Genomic DNA, 22,393 nt, shown 5'->3' on the forward strand with positions numbered 1-22,393 from the left:
CTTCCTCGACCATACCGAGGCTCATCAGTGCACCGTGCTTCGGGTGCCTCCGGAAATCCGTACGATCAGTTTCTCAGAAACCACAAAGTACAAAGTAAATATCTCTTGACAACCACGAGGAGGCTCTAAACAACACAAGAGCACTTGCTCCAGTTACTCGACGACACCGACGCTGGGTCTCCTCGCCACCCAGCCCTGCTCTCTCTCTCTCTCTCTCTCTCTCTCTTCCCTTTCCTCAGACCACGACGACATCAAGACCCTAGGTTCTCTTCTGTTCTTGTCGTCTGATCATCCAGACTCTTGGCCACGCGCCTCTATTGTGCTGCGGACTCTTTAATACTCTAGTATTCTGCTCAGACTCCGCGCGATCATCATCTGCATGCATTACAACACCCGAACACCACCGACCTGATCCCACGACCGACTTCGAAGCTCCTCCTTGTTGTTGGCTACCTCCATTTTCGCTCGCCTTGCTGGATCCTTCGCACAAGGGCTAAGATCTCTGAGTCTGGTCAACAGCCAGGTCCGAGACACCTCATGGATCGACGGCACCGGTAACAACACCTACTTTTGTTTGGCCCAAGCCAATGTTGAACATTGACAATATGGCGCCCCTCGTTGCTGCGTCCAACGAGATGCTACAACAAGCTGTATACTACCACCTCGACAACAACTCGCTCGATAATGCTCTCTTCTTCGCTGAGAGGTTAGGCGCCCAGGATAAGACCGCTGAGGCTACCTTCCTCTTGGCCCTTTGCCACTTTCGCTTGGGTGACGATCGGACGGCATACCATTTCAGCAAGGCTGCCGGCTACAGAGGGATTCATCTCGGCTGTTCGTATGTCTTCGCGCAAGCATGCCTGCGGTTGGAGTTGTGGAAGGATGGGATCGCCGCCCTGGAAAAGTCAAGAGGGCTCTGGTCGCCTAGAAACAATATGGGCAAACATACGGCGGGGCTGAGAATGCCACACCCGGACTCGGCGGCGTGCAGCTGTCTGCTGGGAAAGTTGTATCGTGGCTATGACGACAAGACGAGGGCTGTTGCCTGCTTCGAGGAGTCGTTGAAGGTGAACCCACTGATGTGGGACGCCTTCACTACGTTATGCGATATGGGTGTCACAGTCCGAGTCCCAAACATCTTCAAGAGCAACGACATGCTCATAAAAAACTTTGATCAGGTGGCGAACAGCCCTGCTCATGACCACAAGGAGCCATCCTCGAACGCCCTCGAACCCCTCCACGTGCCCAAGAAATCCTCTCGATCGGCTGCCCAGGACCCTGCAGATCCTTTTGACTCATCACGCACGACGGGATCAAATGATATCGTCTCCTTCAGCAACCTGCAGGATGATGGGAACGATTTCATGTCCAAGATCGTTGCTGCCAGGTCGCGGAATGGCAATGCCACAGGCCCATCACCGAATTTAGAGGGGGTCATGGAGACACCCACAGGTTATGCCGTCGGTGCTGAGGCCCAGGCACCACGCGTGGTGACGGGTCCTGAGCCGCCTCATGCGCCAATGCGGAGGACAAGACCATTACAGACTGCTGATCAAGAGGCACCGCCTCGGGTGGCCTATAAGCTGCAATCCAAGAGGAGAGCTCAGGTGCAGGACGCCGCAGAGGCGCCGTCTGATCCGGCACCATCACTCCTCAAGTCCTCATCCATCACGGAGCGAAAGCGGACTGTATCTGGGCAACCAGTACATTCGAGGCCAATGCACACGGATGAGCCGGGAGCCCCCCAGCGCAGGAGTGCGCGGTTGAACGTGTTCAACAAGTCCACCACGAAGACGAACTCTGGCGCGTCTACTGTCGGTGTGACTGCTGGGCGAGAACTGAAGAGGGCTAGAGCGCCAATATCAAATCGCTTCGTCAGATCGAACGCAAGTGTCGGTCGTGTGGTTAGTGGCAACAGACGTGGTACCGAGGATGTGGCGAACATGGATGTCGACCGTCAAGAGGGCCCGACGGCCAAGGCGCCCGTGGCGGCGCAGCGCATGCCGCAGAAACCGCCAGACCCAGAGCCTGTCGGGACCGAGGAGGCGCTAAAGCTGATTCTGGATCTGTTGAGGCGGTATGGCTACGGGTACCAACAGCTCTCGCAGTTCGACTGCCAGGATGCGCTCCAGTCCTTCAGCACGCTTCCTCGGCAGCATCAAGACACCCCGTGGGTGCTGGCGCACATGGGCCGGGCTCAGTACGAACAGGCGGCATATCCAGAGGCCGAGAGATACTTTCGACGTCTGAGGATCATGTCCCCTACCCGCATGCAGGACATGGAGGTGTACTCAACCATCCTCTGGCACCTCAAGCGAGAGACGGACCTGTCGTTCTTGGCGCATGAGCTCATCGACTCTGCATGGTTGTCACCCGAGGCGTGGTGTGCACTCGGAAATGCATGGTCCCTGGCGAAGGACCACGAGCAGGCCCTGCGGTGTTTCAAACGGGCGACGCAGCTTGCTCCCAAATTTGCGTACGCTTATACGCTTCAGGGCCATGAGCACATGGCTAATGAAGAATACGACAAGGCCCTCACTACTTTCAGGCTGTCGATCTTGGCAGACCGGCGCCACTACAATGCCTGGTACGGCATCGGTATGGTGTATGAAAAGCTCGGAAACTATGACAAGGCCTATATCCACTTCCAGGCTGCCTCCCAGATTCACCCTACCAATGCTGTCCTCATATGCTGTATCGGCACTGTTCTGGAAAAGCAGAAGCAAATCAAGCAAGCCTTGGCCTTCTTTAGCAAAGCAACCGAGTTGGCTCCCCGTGCTGCTCAGGCCAGATTTCGGAAGGCGCGTGCTCTCCTGGCTATTGGGCATCTCCCCAAGGCTCAGAATGAGCTCCTCATCCTGAAAAGTTTAGCCCCAGACGATGCCCGTGTGCACTTCCTGCTTGGTAAACTATACAAGGCGCAGAACGACAAAAGTCAGGCCGTACGGCATTTCACTCAGGCTCTGAGTCTTGATCCCAAGGTACATTTTGATCTTTTGTCGTTTTCTTCGTTTTTCTTGGGGGGGGGTTTTTTTTTTTCAAAAAAAAAAAAAAAAAAAGGAAAAGAAAGGGAAAAAAGCGTTTGTCTCTGGAGCTTAGACTAATCTTTCTTGCAGGCGAGCCAGCAGATCAAGGAGGCGATTGAGAGTCTGGAGGACGATGATGGGCTCGACGACTCGATGGTACAGTAATGAGTGAAAGCCACGTAAATGATACTCTACGGTCTTGCTTGTCATGTCGGACGAAAATCGCATGAGCACAACGGGAACAATGACTTATGAGAGTCTGATACTGCGTATCAAGGTCTATCTCTTTTAAGTGCCGGCGTGTGGTGTGTGAATCCAGGTGGGACAAGCAAGCAAGTATGGCATGGAGCATAAGTAGGAACCCCAATATGGAGCATGGCACAGGCGTCTAACATAATGGGATGGGAGACAACGAATAAAACGCAGATGATGCAGGTAGGAATTGTCCTACAGCGATTTCTTTGCTGGGTCTGGTAATTTTTGTGGTTTCTTTTCTTTTTCCCCTCGGGAGAATGGACAGGCAGGTAACTTGGATGCATGGATGCATGGTTGGTACTTGAGACATTGACGACCCCTTCCTGCTGCTCTCTTCTACTGTGTATAGGTACTTCAGCATTGCGTCGGGATGGGTACATTTACATCAATGATGAAGAAGAATCGATGATATCCCGTATGTACAAGGTGCAAAATTCCACCGCGCTATGCCTTCTCCATCTTATTGTCGCTCGTCACACTGTTCGTCGCAAAAGGATTTATACACAAGAATGCTGGAACCACACAGAGTATGTGTGCCCCCCCCCCCCCCCCGCCTCCAAACCCCTTCCTACCAACCCCAATTCATCATGGAGTCTCGGTGGGCACCTCCATGAAAGCCCTCAGTGCGGCATCCAGGTCCGGAATATCACTAGCCGTCTTAGCGATACTGGCCCACCTTACCTTCCCTCCCCTATCGACAGCAAAAGCGCCGCCCGTCTGCCACCGTGTCCCGCTGTCGACAGTTTTGTTCCAGATGCCCTCATTCTTGCCCAGCTGCACGGCGTTGTATATACTCATAGGCCCCACGGCGTGCCAATACGAGCTCAAGCCCAGGCCCCAAGCGGCGTAGAGGTCGCGGTCCTCGTCGACGATCACCTCGGTCTCCCACTCGCCGCCGACCTCGGGGATCCATTTCTCGGTGGCTTCTTGGCTGGAGTGGGAGATGGCTATGCAGGATATCTTGCCGGCGTGCGTGTTGGAGAAGGCGACCAAGTTACGAAAGGACTTCTCTGCGACTGTAGTGTTTTTGGAGGACGGACGGACATCCCTTTTGATTAGCTAGCGGTCCAAGGGGGAAAAGATCAAGTTGATAGCAGACAAGGAATTGAAAAGGGACAGAGGGGGAGAAGAGGAAGAAGAGGGTTTGGTGGGCTTACATGGACAGCCACAATGTCTCAGGAAGACGATGACGGCGGGCTTATCGTGGGGCAGCTTGAGCTTCTCGTGTTCCGGGGCGGGCTCGCCTACCTTTGGAATGGGCGCCACTTCTCTTGGGGGAGGGGACTTGAAGGATTGGATCTCTTTGATGAAGTGATCTTTTAATTCTGCAGCCATAATGTAGTTTGCTTTTGTTCAGGATGGAGAAAGAGAAGTCGATTTGTGTGGTGGTAGTGATGATAAGGATTTTGGAGGGATGATTTGGTGGTTTGAAAAAGGAAGGGGGGGGGGTGGGTTTCAAGTTTTGATATGGATATAAATAAAGTAAAGAAGAGAAGGAAAGGCAAGCAAGTAAGGTTTGTCGATTTGAGATGTACACGACCAAATAATCGTCTTACACGTCGATCACAAGGCGAACGCGGTGAGGACGTGCATGAACCTTTTCGAACCGAACAGCTGTTGAGGTTCCCCACAGTTCCCTTGACCAAGCTCATCCCTGTTGCAGCGTCATCCCGTCGGCATCTCCCGCGGCACTGCATAAAATAATTAATTCTTTTTTAATACGACGACCAGCATCCTGGCATTAGCGGAATCACAGTCATTCTCACTCACTCACTCATTCACTCACGTCAAGGAGAGGCCATCATCTTCATTACCATTCTGACACACAAGATGCATGAGATCATAACCCTCCAGCTGGGCCAGCAGAGTAATTACCTCGCAACGCATTTCTGGAACGCCCAGGTTCGAGCCCTCTTCCGCTGCGGAGCACGAGAAGAAGAAGAGCACACTTTCCCTGACACTGCCTCAGGAATCTTACTTCACCTACTCGGAAAATGAAGAGTCACCCATCGATCACGATGTGCACTGGCGACCCGGCATCGGCGCCGATGGCACTGAGACGTACATGCCGCGGACAGTCATTTACGACCTAAAGGGCGGCTTCGGCTCGCTCAAGAAGATCAACGCCCTCTACGACATCACCGACGGCAGCGAGCCAGGTGCCTCCTCCTCCTCCGCCCCCTCCTCATCGCTGTGGTCAGGGCGCACCGTCGTGCAGAGGGCAGACCCCATCGCCCCCAGCGAGTACCAGCAGTCTCTCGACGCCGGCCTGGAGCCGCCGCGCCTGACGACCGACTCGGTGCGGTACTGGAGCGACTTCAACCGCGTCTTCTATCACCCGCGGAGCATCGTCCAGATGAACGAGTATGAGCTGAACTCGAGCCTCGTGCCCTTTGAGAGGTGGGACACCGGCGGGGAACTATTTGCAGGCCTGGACAGGGAGCATGACATTGTGGACCGCGACCTGCGGCCGTTTGTCGAGGAGGCCGATCAGATGCAGGGGATCCAGATCATGACGACTCTGGACGACGCATGGGGTGGGTTTGCCTCGAGGTATGCTGAGCGGCTGCGGGATGAGTACGGAAAGATCACAATATGGGTCTGGGGCGCACAAGAACGGTTTCAGGGTGTGAGCAGGGTAAGCTTTCCTCTCTCTTTCTTAATCTTATTGTTGCCTTTTGTGATTAGCGTAAGAGTAGCGTCTGGGAAGAAGGAAAGAAAAGAAGGCTGACGCTGCTGTAGGAGAAACGACTCCTCCGCCTGGTCAACAAGGCCAAGTCCCTTGCGGAGCTGTACAAGCAGGCCTCACTCCTCGTTCCCGTCTCCCTCCCGTCCACACAGCCCCCAAGGCTGCGAAACATGCTCTCGCTGGACGCCTCGTCACCATGGCACGCGTCTGCTCTCCTCTCGGCAGCCATCGAGACCGCTACGTTACCATCCCGCCTCAAGGACACCGCGAGCAGGGACGCTCTCGGCACGATCTCGGACATGCTGAACGTCCACGGCAAACAGAACGTCGCCAATTTGCAGATGAGCTTCTCCGATGTGGGTGAGGTACCGCACGCCGCAGATGCGGGTGATGAGCCCAAAGATGGGGTGAAGCTGGACGTGGACTTCCGCCCCGCCGACGAAGTGAGTGATGGGGTGGGGAGGGCGGCGCGCAATGGCTTCCATAGCCGCGCGAAGATGTTCAGCCAGGTGCTGGCGAGCCGCGGCGAACAGGGTGACGACGACGAGGAGGAGGAGGAGGAGGATGGACGCGGGGCGAGGAGGGAGGGCGATGACACACGTGAAAGAGGACGTGGTGGTGCTATCAGCCGAAGGTAAGCTGTTGCCAGTCTATCTACCGCGTCTGACTTCTGAATCACGCTCGATCATAGAAGCTGACTCGTTGTTGATCCTAGGTATCGGTCTACGCTGAACTATCCGCTCCTGGACAGCTTTCCTGAGATATTCAGAGATGTGAAGGGCAAGGTGCTGAAGGACAAGGCTGCCATCACAACATCCCTTTCCACAGATACGGAGCTTTCCGGCAAGCTGAGGTCATTGCGGACAACAGTGACCAGGCTGATCGGCATCGAAGACCGAGAAGACCTCAGCAACGGGCTGGCCGAGATGGCCGACGAGTATCACGAGGGCTGGTCGAGCGGCAGCGATGAGGGTGAAGATGATTGAGGTGTCCTGTTGTCGGAAGGGGATGCATGCTGGTTTCTCCTCTGATGAGCTGGGACGCCATCGAGGTTATGGCCTGCAGGCTGCAAGGCCAAAGAAGGGGGAAGATGCCTGAGACTTTATCACCTGATCCCGTCGAGTGAGAACATTGCACGTTAGTCTCAACTGCGTATCAACTACGGGAGAGGCCTTCACGCGGCTCGTAAAAGCCCCTGCGAGCTCGTCAGGAGTAAACGGTGCCACCAGGGTCCTTAAGTCCTACCCAAGGCTTGAATCAGTATCTCTTGAAGGGGACGCCGGGACTCCTGGGGTGGTATATGGCAGAGCTGGGTGGGTATTTCCTCACCCAGAGTCGATTCCGACGGGCTGTCTCGCCTGCGCCCTGGAAAAATGACAGCTGGGGGATAATCTCCTCAGCTACGTTGTGCAGTATATCAACTGGAGCTCATACTTGGACAGGGACACGTAAAGCTAGGGGTAATGACGCGTTCTCTATGAAACGAGGTGTTCTCATCTGCGAGCCTTGAGAGGCTGGTAATATGTACTAAGAAGTATATAAAAGCCACAGTCAGCTTCAGAGCCAGCTCCATTGGCCGTCTACGCGGTGTATCATCGTTATATGGCCACACTTCCTTCTGTTGCCTGCACAGATCAAAACACAATGCACTACTGTTGGTCTTGTCGTTTGCGGCAAGAATTTGCATTCAACAGCACACCTTGACGGTGTACACACAAACAGGTAGACTGCAAACTGAGGGACATGGAAAACGGTCAATTTTATCGAGAATGGCCTTGCTGGATGAGGATCAAACACCTCCAATTACGATCAATAACTACGGCCCTCCACAATCCGCGTATCATATACCACTCTTTCACATTCCTAGTGGTCAAAGGATCCGTAAGGCATCATCATGTGATATTGCATTCCAGCGACACGTCCGGATGTTACTTCGTGGACTCATGTTCTCGTAAACATTCCATGTTGACACTGAATCCACATACTCATACGATATGAAATGGCTTTGAATAAACTACCGCGCCAGACAATGATGATGTCTGACTTCTTCTTTTTTGTCTCTTTTTCTCCCTTCTTCTAAAGGGAGCGAGGTGAGCACCTGGGCATAGTCAACGACTGAAAGCGCGCGTAGGATAAGGCTGAGGACTGGGCAGCCTCCCTTGCTGAGAAGGTACTGAGACCCCGGCCCTCGTCATTGTGGGTCCTGGCAGGTTTCGTGGGAAAAGTGACATCGTTTACTTGGATCGCGTAAAGTGTAGAAAATTGTGTGTATGCTCTATTCTTTTGCTTTCTTCTGATTCTTTTTAATGTAGACAGATACCTGTTTATTTGGTTTGGATGCTGGATTGGAAATGCTTGCCTGTGTTTGTGTTTTCTTTTGGAGTAAAGGAAAAAAAAGAGAAGGGAAAGGAAAAAGAAAGGAAAAAAGTTTCAGAGGTGAGGAGGAATAATCCTGGCTGCCGCGGGGCCGTTCCTGCGTCTTTTCAGTGGGTCTCGAGTCATGTACTCCAAGAGTATCATCGCACACTCTGCTAGAGCTGGTCTACCTCCAAAATACTTCTAGCCCCTAAGGCCAAGTCCCCACCGCAGCCGTGTGGAATTTGGCAGGTGGTGACTTCTGGCACCCCACCCCAGCCCACGGCAAGCTCAGCAGGGCGTGTTCCAATTAACGCGAACGCGGATTTGCATCATGACCTTTTTCTTTAGTTTGCTGCTGGCCTTGTCATTTTGCCTTGCCTCGTCCCGCCTCGCCTGGCCTCGCACTGCACCACACCTGTCTGCACTGCACTGCCCTGCCTCAGAATCTGGCTGAAAGAAAACAAACCAGATCAGCCACCAACCTCTCTTTTTTAGCCCTTCATTATCCTCCGAGCGTCCCGGCCCCTTGGATCTTAATCCAGCCTTTGTTCCAACACTCCTACTACACCGAGTCCAAACACCTTGACTGTCTCTGTGTGTTCTCTCACCTGCGCAGCCATCATCTTGTCCGAGGTATGACCATCCCGCCCCCCCCCCCTCTCCAAACTCGAATTCATGACTCTTGTCAGCATCAATCCTTCTTGTTCATGCGCAGTACAGTACCTTGTGTGCAATCCACCACATCGAATGGGCCTATCCTTTGTGGAGGGAACACCATGTCACCCAAAAGCCCCATCACGCATTGCCAAACACTCTCTTTCCTGAAAGCGTTTGCCATTAGAAACTAAACCACTAGCAGAGTACCGTAACCGTCGAAGCCATTCCACGCCAACGTCAATATTTCTACTACGGGTCCAAACCAAACCAGACCAGACCAGACCAGACCAGATCAGACCAAAACCAAACCAACCAACTCGCCGTCTCCGCATCCCTTCGCGCGCAAACTTTCATTATTTACCATCGCGCACACCCCTCACCATCCCACCCACCGTCATCATCATCCTCTCCTGCGCACCTCCCGACGCCCCGCCATCAACCATCGAATTAAGAATACCCTGCATGTCCTGGCTGCTACACCTCATCTTACAGCACGTTGTTGGATTACAAGTCCTTCAACATGCCTAGCCCTGGAAAGCGCACTCAACGCGCCCAGCGCGATTCGACGCGCAAGGAATTGGTTTCAGACCGTCCTGACGATTCCTCTCCCTCGCGCCCCGCCAAGCGCAGAAAGAAGGTTGGTCGCACTCTGCAGGACAACACCAAAGTCATGCTTTCATTGTGTGCCTTGGTTGGCGCATTCTCAAACAAACACATACACACACCCACACACAAGATGTACTAATTCACATTGTCTGTCTTCCTGTCTCTAGGCCAACGAACCTTCGCCTTCTCCAAGAGATATTGCAGATGACGAGCCCGAGTCTAGCATTGCCCAAGATTCTAGCCTACTTGCCGACGACTCTCTAAATCATGCGAAAGCCTCTGACCTGGTTGTCGACAAAGTCAGCGAACACCTGCTTGCCCCTCAGAACCAGCTCGTCCAGGCAACCCAGGACCACTCCAATGCACGACTCAGCGGCGAGGATGGTATCAATGCCTTCGCCAAGATTGTCGGACTTGGTTGGACCTTCTATGTAAAAAAAACCACCATCAACATTGGTCGCTCCTCAGATCCACCGCAGCCCATCGATCCGGACGATGACGAAGAATTTATCCATATCGATCTCGGACCCAGCAAGATGATCTCCCGCCGTCACGCGAGCATCTTCTTCAGTTCCGAGTATGATAGTGGGAGATGGATTCTCAGGGTCAAGGGAAGGAATGGCGTGAGGCTCAACATGAGTGGATTGCCCTTGGATGCTGTAAAGCCTTTGGGTAGCGGCGATGTGCTCGAGATTGCAGGCATTGAGATGATGATCGTTCTGCCGGAACAAGAACCTCTAAGGATACACGAGACCTATCTGCGCCGCGCTGGACTGGCCGAGAAGGACCTCCCCGACTCGGCCCGTGCCAATCTTCCAGTCTCGGCGGCTGGGAGGCCGTCGTCTTCGCAAAGCCCTCACCAGACCAGACAGGCTCGCGGACAGCAGACCCTCGCGCCCGCTCCGCCAAACTACAAGCGCCCGGGCACGCCACCGTCGAGGACCAAGTACAACCCACATGCCAAACCATCGCCCAGCAGACCGACCACTGCGGGCAGCATGATCTTGAGCACGAACGACATGGACTTGAGCCTGGACGAGAACAAGGGTATCAAGCCTCAATACAGCTATGCTCAGATGATCACCCAGGCCATCATGAGCACCGCAGAAGAGAAGCTCAACCTGAATGGCATCTACACTTACATTATGAACAACTATGCCTATTATCGTAATCAGCAACCGTCGGGATGGCAGGTGAGTGATCTCAGTCTGAGCACTGGATGAAGGAGAAGGGTCCGGCGCGCATTACTGACATTCATGGCAGAACTCAATTCGTCACAACCTTTCTCTCAATAAAGCCTTCGAGAAAGTCGCAAGGTCCACCGACGAGCCTGGAAAGGGAATGAAATGGCAGCTCACCACCGAGTGCCGGGACGAGATGGTCAAGAATGCCTGGAAGGGAGGCCGTGGTGGTCACCGTGGATCGTCGAACCCGTCTTCGCCGAACCATCTCAACTATATTACCCAGGGCCCGCGGGATATGGCTGCCAGAGAGCCCAACTCGGTTCGGAAGCGCAGAGTCTCGCCGTCGGGATCCCCTCAACCTCGCTCGACATTACGCCTGTCGCACATGACGCCTGACCGCACCCGACGTCTCGAGCCAGACAGCCATGCAGAGATTGGGGATGGCAGTCCCCTGCCGCGCCATCGACAATCCGCGACGGCTTCCAATGCCATGGACGAGGCCCCTCCGCGATCGCCTCTCCTCACCTCTTCGTATCTTCAGGAAGACGGTGCTTCGCTCGTCACTCCTGCCCCCCTCAAGGTGCATCCTCAGCTCGTGCCTCCCAGCACCCTCCAGCGCCCCAGCCAGCACATGCCGACGTCTTCACCGGCTCCTTTTTGGAAGTTCGCAGAGTACGGCAGCACGCCCATCAAGCCCTTGCTCGATATCAGCCCGTCGAAAAACCTCGGGCCCATCCCCCCGAGTAGTAGTCCACCTCGGGCACTTAAATCACCAGCCGGCAGCCCGACACAGAACAGTCGCCCAGGAACTGCGGCAACGCAGGATACCCTCAAGTTTGAGGATGCGGAGGACGACGAGGAGGGCATTGACCTCACAAAGTAAGTCCAAATTACGTCCCCAAATGGAGTATCGGAGTAGAAAAAGAAGAAGAAAATCGATTGCTAACAGATTTTTATAGGGGTTTCCAGAGCATCAGCTCTTATCATGAGACGCTGAATGCATCCATGTCCAAGAGCCAGTCGTTCTCGTCCGCCAACGGGAGCAAGGCTTAGACGCCACGATTGTTTTCTGTCCACCAACCCGGGCGAGACTTAGGCGCCGGGCACCCCCTGGCCTCGCGGTCGTCGTGAGGGCGATCTTTTCCCGTGTCGCGCCTACACAGCCTGTGACAAGGCTGCAACAAGTATGTAGTACTTTCTTGTATTCGTTTCTCTTTTGTCAAATGCCTGCCATTATCATGCTCGATTCGTCACTTTTGATTGTCTGCATTGAATTCCTTCAATGGCGTTAGGTGGAGAATAGCCATGCTGGTGGGTACTCAAAAACCGATTCCCAGGCGTTCAGGGCAAAATAATTGAGTTTGCTCTTTGGTGTGGTGATATAGCCACTACGATTATGAAGCATGCTTTACGTGTAATTAGGCCTCCGGTTTAGAGGCACAAGATACCTCCTGAACAACGAAGGACAGACGGGACAATCTTTGGGTTAGGAGGCTTACAGTCTTTTTGCCTTGAATGGATGAAATTTGTTTTTGATTGAGAGTAGGCTGCGGGAAGTTGTCAGGTCTGGGCGCATTCTGGCTGCTGCGATGAGATCTCAGGGGGCGCAAGATATAGAAACGCATAGTTTTGGGTGCTCGTGTCCTGAAAAGGCGCACACATCTACGCGCTTCATCTAGAAAGAATACTGAGAATTCATCACTGCTCACGGCCCATGTCCTGAATTATGTTCATCTGCCAGGTACGGCTCGTCTCATTAGGGCAAGCGTATGATAGAAATGTGGGAGTGAAGATGTTTTATTGTAACCAGGATGCTGATCAAACCAACCAACCACCCAACCCTCCCCCCCTTCGAAAAGCGCCATATTTTACTTTTTACTTTGTTTTTTTGTGCCGCCCCGCTTGTTTGTCTACGATTGTAGTACAGTCAACGTCTTTTCTTCCTTCTCTCCCTCTTCTCCTAGACCGTTTTGTTTTTGTACAGGCTTCCAGACACACATACAAACATAGAACAAAAGTCGGGGCAAAGAGGAAGGGAAGAAAAAGGAAGAAAGACCCGACTCGAAAATGTGCCCAAGTACGCCGACCCATGATGCTTGATGGTGGTAGTGGTGGTGGTGGTCATGTACAATGGCTTGCTCCGCCCATTGGAGCTAAATAGCAATAGCCACACTATCCAGCTCAAACCCCCAATTACATGCATGCCCTCTTTTTTCCCTTCTCTCCATCTCCTAGTCCATCCTCCCTCCCACCTTCGTTTTTTTTTTTCTTTCCTTTCTTTCGGAATGGCGGGACACCTCATCCAAATATCATTCTTTGATCTTCAAGCGCCGAGAGCGCGGTCGACAGACAGGAGCCTCCTAAGCCTGGGACGAGACCTGCTGTCCATTTCCGCGCCTCTTGGGATTCTTGCTGCCGGTCTTCTTGCTGCTGCTGCTGCTGCTCTTGCTCTTCTTGTCGGTACCCTCGATGAATTTGATAAGCTCGTCGATGCTGCGCGAGTCCAGAGCCGGCTTCTTCTCGACCTCGTGCGAGGCAGCCGTGGCGGAGGATGAGGCACCAGCACCGGTAGCGGTGGCAGCGACACCGCCGCGCGAGGGCAGACCTCGGGGCGTGAAGCGGATGCCGGCGCGCAGCCTGCGTGCCTCCTGATCCTTGTTGTGCTTGGCGATGGACACGGCGTTCTGAGTGAGCTGCTCGAGCCAGGACTCAGCCTCCTTGGTGTTCTTGTCGTTGGGGCCGAGCTCCTGCAGGAAGATGTTGAAGGACTCGCGCATGCGGACGACGGCGCCCTTGGAATCATTGTCAAGGGCGAGGGCCTGTGCGAGCTGGAACTGCAGTGTAGCCGAGTTGATGCTCTGCTTGCCGAAGATCTTGTCGCAGATGCGCAGGGACTCCTCAAACCAGCGGCGCGACTCGTGGTAGGCCTTGAGGTGCTGCAGCATCACGGCGGCGTTGTTGATCGTAGTGATGGTGTCTGGGTGGTCGGGCCCGTAGATTGTCCTCCACAGCTTGAGCGCGTACTTTGAATACTCCAACGCTGTGCGGCTGTCGCCGAGCTGGTGCAGGAACAGACTGAGGTTGAGGTAGTCCAGTAGGGTCTCCTGCGAATCAACACCAATGGTGCGCTCCGCAACGAGGATGGCCTTGCGCGCGAGCTCAACGGCAGCCTCCTTCTCGTCGATCTGGAAGTAGATCATGGAGAGCTGGTGGTAGATGCGTGCCACCTCTGGGTGCAGGATGCCGTGGATCTGCTCGTGGAGAGACAGGGACTCGAGCAGGAGCTCCTGGCCCAGCTTGCGCTGGTTCTGTGCAATGGAAATCCTGCCAGCCTCCAGGGCCTCATCTGCCACAGAGCTGCGGGGTGCAGAGTCCTTGACAATGGGCACAATGTTGACAATGTCATCAACAGTGAAAGTATGAGGTGCCGTGGTGGAGTTGGCAGAAGCAGGAGAGCCATCACGGGACTTCTTCTTCTTCTTCTTGCTCTCGCCGTTGCCATTCACAACAGGGGCCTCAGCTGCGGGCGGCGCTGGAGCTGGAGCTGCTGCTGCCGCTACCGCTGTGAAGGCGTACTCCTTGTATTGCACCTGAAGACCGAGCTTCAGGCACACCTCGCGCAGCACTTGCACGTTGCTGAGCTGAGTCTGCCACTCGGGCTCAAGCTTGTACCTGAACCGCTGGTGGGTCTCGCTCTCGATGGCTGTCCTCAGGCTCTCAGGCGTGACACTCTCAAAGGCCAAGTCGGCATCGCTGTAGAGGGAGCGGAGCGACTGGTCGATCTCGGCAGTTGGCTTGGGGTTCAGGCCGCTACCGAGGAAGCAGTTGAGGAGGTGAGAGATGCAGGGCGAGGTCAGAGGCAAGGGCAGGTACTTCAGGTACTTGGAGGCGATGTGCTTGAAGGACCGCACGACCATGTCCCGAACGCAGATGTCCCGCATGCTCTGCAGCCGCGATCCCTCGCTCAGGGTTGCGATCTTACCCAGGTATCGCATATTTATACCACGCTTGTGGAGCAGGTTGCGCAGCGAGGCACCGTCCATGGGGAAGCTGGCGTCAGAGTCCCTCAGGTCGTTGAGGAGCTCTGGTATGGCTGACTCTCGGAGGAAGGCGCACGCAGCACGAACTTCTTGCTCATCAGCTGCCATCTCCTCCTTCTCAGCATCGGTTTGTGGGACCTGGCCACTAAACACATCTGGGTTTAGGGCAAACTTGAAGTCGCTGGCATCAATCCGATCGTCCTTGTCAGCCTCCTCCTTCTTGACAACCTCGCCATCAGCCTTCTCCTCTTCAGCCTTCTCTTCAGTCTTCTCCGTCTCCTCCTGCGAGGCCTCGACTGCAGGCTTCTCCTTCGACTCTTCTGATGATGCCTTGTCGTCCTTCTTGGCCTCTGCACGCTTGGCAATCTCCGCGTTCAGCCACTCTCGCATCTTTTGCCGGTGGAAGAGCTCAACAAGTTCACCCCGCAGCATAGTCATCCGGTGCGGGTAGTCATTGGTCTCCTCAGCGGCCATCTCGTCGAGCCAGATGGCATCCAGTGGGGTGATCCGGTAGAGGTCCAGCACGTATTTCCGACCATCGGTTCCCAGAAGACCCTTGGTCTCAACGCTGGCCTCCAGGTCAAAGCGCTTGCCGTCCTTATCCCATACGGCATGACTCTTGACCTTCATCGCCTGAGAGAGCTTCTTGAAAGGCGCGGCGAACTTCTCGTTGGCGGCGACGACCTCCTTACCATCCACAGCACCGTAGTCGATCTGGTTCTCACCAGGCTCCCTCTGCTTGAAGATGCCCGGGACAATGCTCTGTCCAACAATGCGCTTTCCAAGGTAGTCCACGACCACAGTGCCGGGTGTGTGCAGACCCTCGATATCCAACTGGTTCACTGTTCTCACACCGAGGACGTCCTTACCCGTGGCCACTCGCGCTGCCTCGTCACCGCCTTCCGAGGTGAACGTGCCGACACCATCAGCGCCAAAGGAGAAAAATACGTTGTTGTACACGAAGATTTGGGCATCGGGTCCTTCGGTAGGGTTAAGAGGCGCAACCTCGCCACGAGCCACCATCACAGCCGCCCTGGCCGCGGCCTCGGTGTAGTCGGCATAGAGCTTCGCCAACAGACGCTCCCTGAAAACGCGATCCTGCATGTTCTCCTTGGGCAGCTCCTTAGCAGACTGGAATTCCTCGTTCCAGTCGCGCAGGGTGTCAGTGCCCTCGATACCAGCAATGAGGAAGGTCTCCTGTGTGCGGGTAGCATCGGGGCTGTGGGCGCAGGCCGGAGAGGACATGGATGGGACAACCCATGGTGCGGCAGGAATGGTGTTAGCGATCTGGAAAGTTGCCAGAGGTTCTCGGCGGTTGCTGTACTCCTGAAGCTGTGCAAAGGACTCGTTGAACGAGGGCGAGATCTCCCCGAGCAGGGTCAAGAGGGAGTGAGCAGAGGCGCCTTTGGGAGCCTGGCGGGGGAAGGGATCGAACTTGGCGTTCGAAGACTTGTTGACGTAAAATCCTCCAACGTGCGCGGTGATCTGGAACTGCTCGCCCTCGTTGGTTGTCACGACCAGGTAGAGCAGGTGGCCCTTCTGGCGGAGGTGTGCGGGCGGAGGGTTCCATGGCGAGACAGAGATGGCCTTCACGGTCTTGGGCGCCGGATCTTGTTCTGCGGGAAGCAGGGCAGAGAGCGAGGGTACGGTGTTGAAATCATATTCCCCAATCGCCGTCTGCTCCTGGTTTGTCTTGTCCAACACATCCCCACACTCGGCAGCAACCTTCTCGAATAAGGACAGTCCAGGAAGGATGCCCTGTATCGCATCGGTGCGGTCTCCTGATGCGCCGATAAGCTCCCGCACCCTGACCATGTGTAGCCTTGCTTCTTTCTCGGTGTAAGGGTCCTCGACCAGGCGCAGCTCGGAGCCGGCGCCAATGTCCTTGATTTCCGACACGGGGATGAAGTCGTTGATTCGCTCGCCATTGTGCTCGAGGTGGAAGCAGGAGTACTGCAGGGCTATCGGGAACTCGATGATGGCCTGGCGGACCTCGTGGACCTGCTCTTGGGGTGAAACCTGCAGTGTTGCGAGGATAGTCAGCCTTTGTAGACTACGGAGAACTGCTTCACACGGGTTCTCATGCTGACCGTAATTTCCAATTTGCCGGGCTCATGAGGCAGGACAATCGTCAGGGTGTAGGTAGCATCTGTCAAGAAATCCAAGGGTCAGCTAGGGAGTTCGCAGCAGTCGAAGAACGTCACACGACCCGGTGACGAGATCGCGGGGCCGTTCGCCCAGTCCCATGTTCACAGCTGCATACCTTCTTGAGCTTCCTCCACTCCGTCCTCGGCGGTTGGGGTTGCACCTGTGCCGTTAACCTCTACAGACTTGGTCTCCGGCACAGCCGATTCTGTAACTCGAGCTATTGTCAGTCCTCTTGTGACCTTGTCGTGTGCCCTCTGAGGAGAGACACTTTTCTTTCTCTCTCTTTCGGTGGGCCGTACCAGCTGGGGCACTCGTCTCCTTGGATGCATCGGCCATGTTTGAGATTTTCTTCCTTAGAGGATGCTCAGGTCTAGAGTATATTTGTGATCGTGTGGCCGTCTAATTGACTGATTGGTACGCCGTGGGTAACAATAGGTGCGAGGGTTATCCAGTCGAATCTCGAGACGACACCAGAGGAGGAAGTTAATTTTTTTCTAAAGCCCAGGAACGTGCTGGCCTGAAGGCCAAAAAAAGAGTGAACTGAGGTCAAGAAAGGAATTGAGATAATACAAGAGGCCCCCGTCCACATTGAGAGAGAAATTTAGAAGGCCAATTGGGTAACGTCGAGAGGAACGTCAGAGCATTTGGCGACGAGGAAATGGTGAAAGATGGGGAATTTCCCACTACAACCTCGATACCTACGTCGACGATTTCAAAAAATTCTGCGCTACCCAAGGTTCATGCTCGAGAAAATCCCGGCGCGCGCATTCAGCGCGCCCCGGCCATCCCGGCAAACCTGTCCCGCGATTGACAATGCCTGCCGGGGCAAAATGTACAGCGCATTTGAGACTGACAAGGTACCAGGTACCCCAGGGAGTATGATGAACAAAGCCCTCAAGAATGTTCATGACGGAAGCAGAAAAAATGAGATTTCACGGCTGTAAAATATATTTTCGATTCTCATGGAATATACCATTCTAGCCATACGAATGGAACCTCTTATTGGTATAAACATTCTCCAGAGTCTCACTGTAATGTGACCTTGTAGGCGTCTGCGGCCTGTCACACTCAAAGTACTGGGTACTGCCGTAGTAGGTAATGCCTTGAAGCACAGCTGGGCAAATATCCATGTTTCCGGTTCTCGGTTGCTGTGGCAGGGGTCAGTCGTGTTTACTTTGGCACTTGCTTCATCTTTCCACACACACACAGTCACCATCACCAATTATCTCATTACCGGTTTCGCTTCTTGCTCAGAAATGCATCGATAACACCCTGTCTCCCTTCCATTGGACGAGAACCTTTCGACAATATCGCTAAAGCCTGCCTGCCAGCCAGTCTGCCAATGGAGTAGTCAGCTTCCAGAGTTTGCTTATTATCACCAGCACTTTAGCATCATCAAAGGAAGACATTGGATATGTACTCATTGCATACTCTCCATTCTTCTTCTTCTTCTTCTTCATTGCTTGAAAACACAGCTTCCAATGGACCACGGCTACCAGCTACAGCACGGGAAGTGCAACCCTGGACAACAACTCGGTGTCATCGCCTGCTCCGACCGCTCAAGACTCACATCTCTGCATTGAGGCGGGAGGTTGAATTGGAAAATGCCGAAGGTCTCAATGACGAGGCTACGGGGATGACTGGGGCGTTGGGTACGGTCATAGGGAGGGTCCAGCACACCTACTCGAGAAGGGGACGGAAGGCAACACAGCCAAACCCAGCAGCAGAAACGCCCAAGGCACCCAAAGCCAGGAAGTTATCCAGAAAGCAGACCCTTCAACCTGGAGAGATTGTCCTGCCCACACCACTCATTCGCCGTGCCAGAGGGCAGCAGCAAATGTCTTCGCCATCTCAACGACCCCCACTGCCGGCGCAGTCTGGAGAACACAGACGCTGCAGGAGAACACGTGATCTCTGGTCCTCTGGCAGTCCAACATCGACCTCTGTCATCTCAGCTCTGGAAATTGAAATGCTGCCCCTGCGGAGTCGCATCTCATCCACAAGATACTCACTCTACGAATCAATTCTTCGAGCGTTGCATGCACTGCTTCTGGCAACTGCGGAACCCGCCGCGACAACCACCATGATTCGTGCCCCCGGCACTCGGTCTCTCATGGCGATGTGCCTGCGAAAGGTGCCTGACTACATCGGCGAGCTGGAGGACTGGGAGGAACGACAGGCTGAGGAAGAAGGCACCAAATCTTCTCTACGAGTGTCAGATGTCTCTAATGAAGTCTATGGCGCCGTCGAGCAGTTGCTGCGTCCAGGTCATGGATGCCCGCAGCTACGAATCGTCGCGAGAGCTCACGGCATGAAGGTGGTCAAGGATGCCCTACTTGACGGCCTGCTGGAGGATGGCTTCTCTCACTTACTCGTCCAGCTATGTGCCAACATGAAGGCTAGCCTAGAGGTTGAAGAACTGCTTGCGATCATCGTCGACCGGCAATACCCTAAGCCCAAAGGTATCGGCAGCACGTTCGACGAGAGTCGGAGGCTTGCGCCATTGAAGGCGTTGCGCAACTTCGTACAAGGGAGTGGCCGGTCTCAATACATGCTCAGGCAGCTCTCTGATTTACTGTCTCGGCAACAGCTTCCTCTGAGTTGGTTGTCCACCGCAGAGTTTTCGTCCATATGGTCCGGCATTATCAACACCCTTTCCTCTGGCAACCAGGTTTGCGACGACACAGTATCTTTCGCTACTCACATGATCACAACGCTGGCCTCTCAGGCCAAGATGATAGCCTTCATCCTCCGGCCGGAAGCAAACGACCTGAAGAGCTTATCACAGCAGACTTTGCTCAGCGCCACCACGGCGATGGCCTCATTACCATTGTTGCACCAAGAAGCTGGAAATATTTCACAGCATATTACTGGACAGAACAGTCTATCTACTATATCCAGGAGAGTTGGACATGTCATTCATGCATGCATATACGAGCTGCGGAGAGCCAGAAAGTCAGGCTGGATAACGACAGTCCTCCGCCTAGCAGCATACTTTACGAGTAATGCCCATGACGGCTCCAAATACACAGATATACCAGAGCTGTGGAATCGCATCATACAGGGCCACGCCAAGAGAGATGGGAAGCAGCACTACGAAGCAGCAATTGCACTGATCTGTTCCATAGCGCAATGCTGCGGCCGTGGGGTCTCGGACCCGTCGCATCACTACCTTATCAGACTGTGCGACCGACTCGACAAGGCCGCAGAGCTCGAAGCAGGCATGTCAAGAAGCCTGAGGATTAATTGCGCTTTCTTACTGGCCGAACGAACAAACGATCTGCGAGATCTCGCCTTCGCCGAATCGTTCGACCTCAGACGGGCGTCTCAACATAAGCCCAGTTCATTGTCATCACCATCTTTATTAGTTACAGGCTTCCGCTGGGATGAGGGTATCTCAGAATGGGTGACGGAGACACCAGCCGTGCGAAAGCGGTTCTCGAGACAATTCTCAATGGAGATGACCAGCTCAGATTCAAACGTCGAGACCCGCCGCCGAAACGTAGACGACGCAACTGATGGCGATCCACACTCCTCCCCCTTGGGTAGAGATTTCAAGGACAACCCCTCGACCAACCAGAGTGGCCTTTACAGGATGGAGCCGAGGCAAACCCGAGCTACTGCTCGTGCAGGCAACAGTGTCCGGCAGAGCACAATCGAGCAGCAGTACCTCATGCGAGGATGGAAGCGGGGTGCGGCGATGGCTGGACTCCTCAGCCTGCAGAGCGATGATGACGACCTGGAGGATCAGTGTGAGGATCAGGTGGCGGGCAGGCAGAAGGAGTCATCTACAAGCCGTCAGCAGCAGCAGCAGCAGCAGCGGCGCTGCAGCAGTGGCAAAGAGAACACGAACACGGTACCCGGCGAGGGCCGTCCTCCTCCTCCCAAGCGGCGGCGGCGGGTGTCGGCCTTGAGACCACGTCAGTCGGTACTCACGAACATTACTAACGTCGGTCCCGATGAGGAGAGCAGCGACGAGCTTGGCCTCTAAAGGTGGTGCGGTTGTTGTGCGTTTGAGCCTGGGACCAGAGTGGACACAAGGCGGGACCGTTGCTTGCTTCAGACGGTAATTAATATGGTGCGATGTGGCCATACTGATGAGCAAATAAAGGTAGAAGGTTTCGACTGTGACAAGGATAGAAATAGAAACGCATAGAGAAGTATTCCCGAGGAGGAAGAAAAAGCTGTGCGCGGACAGACAGAAACGCATTGCGTTCTGTTCTGTTTCGTCTCGTCCTACGTTTTTTATTTTAGGCTGAGCTTACGGCATAAGAGAGCCAGTTTAGATGACAAGACAAAAAGGCAAGGCTTGGAAACAAGAAGAAGCCCATTCAGGGGCGGGATGGATCCCAATGGCATGGTTTGGGCGTGAGAACAAAACCATCCCTCGTCCATCCTTCCCTGGTTCTTAAACAGTCTTCTTCTAAACAATCAATCAGCATCCTGCGCATATGGTTCGATGGGCTGTTCAGCAAGGCAGGCAGGCAAAACGCCTTGGCATGGAATGTGTGTGTGTGTGAATAGTTTCCAGCTGTGTCAACCCCCCTCCCTATTGATCAATATTGTTTGAGGGTAATCCAAGCAAGTTCCCAAATGCCGACAGATGTTGTTTGCTTCCTGTGTCGAGTCGGTGGGGAAGACATTGTTGACGTGGACAGCGATGAACGCACCAGCTGGGCTCTTTGGTTGCACCTTGCATTGGAGGAGAAAACCCTTGTCTACTGCCACGTTTATCGTTTCTTTCTCTCTTCTGTTTTCGCCTGATGCAACACAACACACACACTCTCTTACCATAGTACATACGTACGTACATGTCCTGCAGCGGCGCCTCGCCGAGGTTTGAAAGAAACTTGGAGGTGCGGCTTGGGCTGTCGTTCGTCGAGTTGTGTGGCCCTCCCCAACCCTCCATCTCCTGTGAGGCTCGGGTGAACTGCATTGGCTCCAATGCAGAATCCGAAACGTGACGTGAACCGGGGGGGGGGGGGCAAGAGTAGTTTTGGGGGGCGGCCTGGGTTACTACCATAGCAATATTACAGCACTAGGTTATGTACAGTACGTACGTAGCATCTGTAGCCCGCGTAACCGAGACCCGTGCGATGGATGATTCTAGGTTGAGTGGGCATTTAATGATTAGCTATGGCCAGCGGTAAGACGGGCCATTTGGCATCAGTATGCTGTTGGTGCTATGTGAAGAGGAGAAGGAGAAATGAAGGGCCCTGGTAAGAAAGTATATGAAGGTTGATGGTGATACACTTCCGAGCCCTGCAATTCCGATACTGTTCTGCCTCGAGAGCGTCTAGGATATTCGAAAGAGAAAAAGAACAAATAGTTGGTCCCGGGCGCCCAATCCCGCTGACGTATTCTTGTTATATGAATGCACTTAACCGCCCGCCCAGCGACCTAAGTTTACGCCGAGGGCATCGCCGAGGA

At 54.2% G+C, this 22,393-nt stretch overlaps 6 protein-coding genes across 6 annotated transcripts; 4 read left to right on the forward strand and 2 right to left on the reverse strand.

The window, feature by feature from the left end:
• Nucleotides 1-635: 635 nt before the first annotated feature.
• M406DRAFT_335953 (TPR-like protein) lies at nt 636-3,191 on the forward strand (the record flags this gene model as incomplete). The annotated part of the gene is made up of 2 exons (XM_040921087.1): nt 636-2,981; nt 3,117-3,191. The coding sequence occupies 2 exons, from the start codon at nt 636-638 to the stop codon at nt 3,189-3,191; spliced, it is 2,421 nt and encodes an 806-aa protein (XP_040781205.1).
• Nucleotides 3,192-3,866: 675 nt separating this feature from the next.
• On the reverse strand, nt 3,867-4,616 carry M406DRAFT_325696 (uncharacterized protein; the record flags this gene model as incomplete). The annotated part of the gene is made up of 2 exons (XM_040920015.1): nt 3,867-4,297; nt 4,439-4,616. 2 exons carry the CDS (start codon nt 4,614-4,616, stop codon nt 3,867-3,869), a joined length of 609 nt encoding a protein of 202 aa, XP_040781206.1.
• A 604-nt stretch (nt 4,617-5,220) lies between these two features.
• On the forward strand, nt 5,221-6,956 carry M406DRAFT_36446 (uncharacterized protein; the record flags this gene model as incomplete). The annotated part of the gene is made up of 3 exons (XM_040923998.1): nt 5,221-5,919; nt 6,024-6,604; nt 6,686-6,956. Coding segments are annotated over 3 exons (1,551 nt in total), but the record flags the coding sequence as incomplete, so codon positions are not given.
• A 2,342-nt stretch (nt 6,957-9,298) lies between these two features.
• M406DRAFT_349113 (uncharacterized protein) lies at nt 9,299-12,489 on the forward strand. Its single transcript, XM_040922442.1, has 4 exons — nt 9,299-9,622; nt 9,759-10,784; nt 10,855-11,654; nt 11,735-12,489. Exons 1-4 carry the CDS (start codon nt 9,506-9,508, stop codon nt 11,826-11,828), a joined length of 2,037 nt encoding a protein of 678 aa, XP_040781208.1. The 5' UTR covers nt 9,299-9,505; the 3' UTR covers nt 11,829-12,489.
• Nucleotides 12,490-13,135: 646 nt separating this feature from the next.
• On the reverse strand, nt 13,136-17,299 carry M406DRAFT_335957 (uncharacterized protein; the record flags this gene model as incomplete). The annotated part of the gene is made up of 3 exons (XM_040921088.1): nt 13,136-16,834; nt 16,906-16,964; nt 17,263-17,299. 3 exons carry the CDS (start codon nt 17,297-17,299, stop codon nt 13,136-13,138), a joined length of 3,795 nt encoding a protein of 1,264 aa, XP_040781209.1.
• A 1,747-nt stretch (nt 17,300-19,046) lies between these two features.
• Nucleotides 19,047-20,954, forward strand: M406DRAFT_66667 (uncharacterized protein; the record flags this gene model as incomplete). Its single annotated transcript, XM_040925011.1, has 1 exon — nt 19,047-20,954. One exon carries the CDS (start codon nt 19,047-19,049, stop codon nt 20,952-20,954), a length of 1,908 nt encoding a protein of 635 aa, XP_040781210.1.
• Nucleotides 20,955-22,393: the final 1,439 nt, after the last annotated feature.

This window comes from Cryphonectria parasitica (genome assembly GCF_011745365.1).
Source record: "Cryphonectria parasitica EP155 unplaced genomic scaffold M406scaffold_1, whole genome shotgun sequence".
Taxonomy (NCBI): domain Eukaryota; kingdom Fungi; phylum Ascomycota; class Sordariomycetes; order Diaporthales; family Cryphonectriaceae; genus Cryphonectria; species Cryphonectria parasitica.